This window comes from Phaethon lepturus, unplaced genomic scaffold (genome assembly GCF_000687285.1).
Source record: "Phaethon lepturus isolate BGI_N335 unplaced genomic scaffold, ASM68728v1 scaffold32137, whole genome shotgun sequence".
NCBI lineage: Eukaryota > Metazoa > Chordata > Aves > Phaethontiformes > Phaethontidae > Phaethon > Phaethon lepturus.
The window spans coordinates 8,957-10,334 of NW_010550319.1; the positions used below are offsets into that span (position 1 = coordinate 8,957).

At 60.4% G+C, this 1,378-nt stretch overlaps 1 protein-coding gene across 1 annotated transcript in view; it reads left to right on the forward strand.

The window, feature by feature from the left end:
* The window catches only part of CEP131 (centrosomal protein 131kDa), a gene marked incomplete at its 3' end in the record, with an annotated part of 14,165 nt that overhangs the window by 8,025 nt on the left and 4,762 nt on the right, over positions 1-1,378 (forward strand). Inside the window, 2 exon segments of the mRNA XM_010290529.1 lie at positions 76-201; positions 305-421. Coding sequence (XP_010288831.1) covers positions 76-201; positions 305-421 — 243 coding nt within the window.

Genomic DNA, 1,378 nt, shown 5'->3' on the forward strand with positions numbered 1-1,378 from the left:
CCTGTACACATGCTGGGGCTGGTGTAACTTCTCCCTCTTAATGTCTTGTGGCTGTTCCTCCCCTGCACCCAAAAGGCTCAGCAGAGGGAACTGACTGTCCGGCATGTCAAACAGACCGAGAAGGAGCTTGGCCACCAGCTCAGGCTGCAGAGGGAACAGTATGAGGCAGCTATCCAAAGGCATCTGGCCTTCATCGACCAGGTAATCTCTCATCCCAACTCGGACTGATGCTTCTGAAGCCAGGAGCCAAGGTAGCTGTACCCTGCCTGGCTGCCTGATGCTGCTGCTGCTTCTCCCTGCCCAGCTCATTGATGACAAGAAGGTGCTGAGTGAGAAGTGTGAGGCTGTGGTGGCTGAGCTGAAACAAGTGGACCAGAAGTACGGCAAGAAGATCACGCAGATGCAGGAGCAGCACGAGCTGGTGAGGGGACAGGGAAGGTGGGGGTACAGGGAGAGGCGTGCCATGGCCAGAGTTGGTTGGTTTTGCTCAAACGGGGCCTCTGTCCAGAGCAGTACGGTCTCTCTCACCTCAGTGGGCCCCGTTGTTCTGAGGAGCCCTTCTCTGTGCACAGAAGGTCCGTGTCACCTGTGGAGCTTTGCCCTGGTTCCCCAAGAGGCTGCTGTGCTGCCCAAAGCCAGGTGCATGGGACTGAGCAAGAGGCAGTGCCAGCTCCCAGGGGCTCTACTTGGAAAGACCCTTCCCACACGTCCTGCTGTGGACAGAGCTCTCCCCGGCTGGGCGGTGACCGGGGGACTTCGCTTTGGCAGAGGTGAAAGCAGGTGCTGGCACAACCCTGATGCCACAGAGGGATTTGTCCCTGTAGCCGTATCCTTCTGAGCTGGGTGGCTTCTAGCCCCCTTCGCAGGAGAAGGGCTGCTCTCGGAGCTAAATGGGGATAAGATTATAAAGGGGTCTATAAGCAATAGTAACAGATCTCTGGGTTTTTTGCTGGGCTATTGCTGGCAGCTTCCCTCGGGAGCGTGCAGAGAGCTCTCTCTCCCGCAGATGGAGGCAGCTCGGCTCGCCCTGTGCCGGGCCCGGAGGGGAGGCAGCGCCGCTGGCCCGCAGCTCTGCCGCGGGGCTCGTCCTGGCTCTGCTGCCCCGGTCCCTGCTCACCCTTGGCCTTGCAGCCGAGCTCGTGCCCAGGGCTCTGGAGAGGGGCAGGCGTTTGCACCAGCCGGAGCCTGTTCAGAGGGATGCCCTCACGCAAGCAAGGCGAAGGCTCGCTTGGCTCACTTTGCCTTACTGTTTGAGCTCAAAACTCACTGAGCCCAGCCGAGAGGAAGAAGCCAGCGCAGTGTTGCTGCGCTTGGTGCCTGGAGCGGCCCCTTCCTATGGAGGGACGGGGCTGGGTTTTCTGCTGGAGACCGCGCCGGG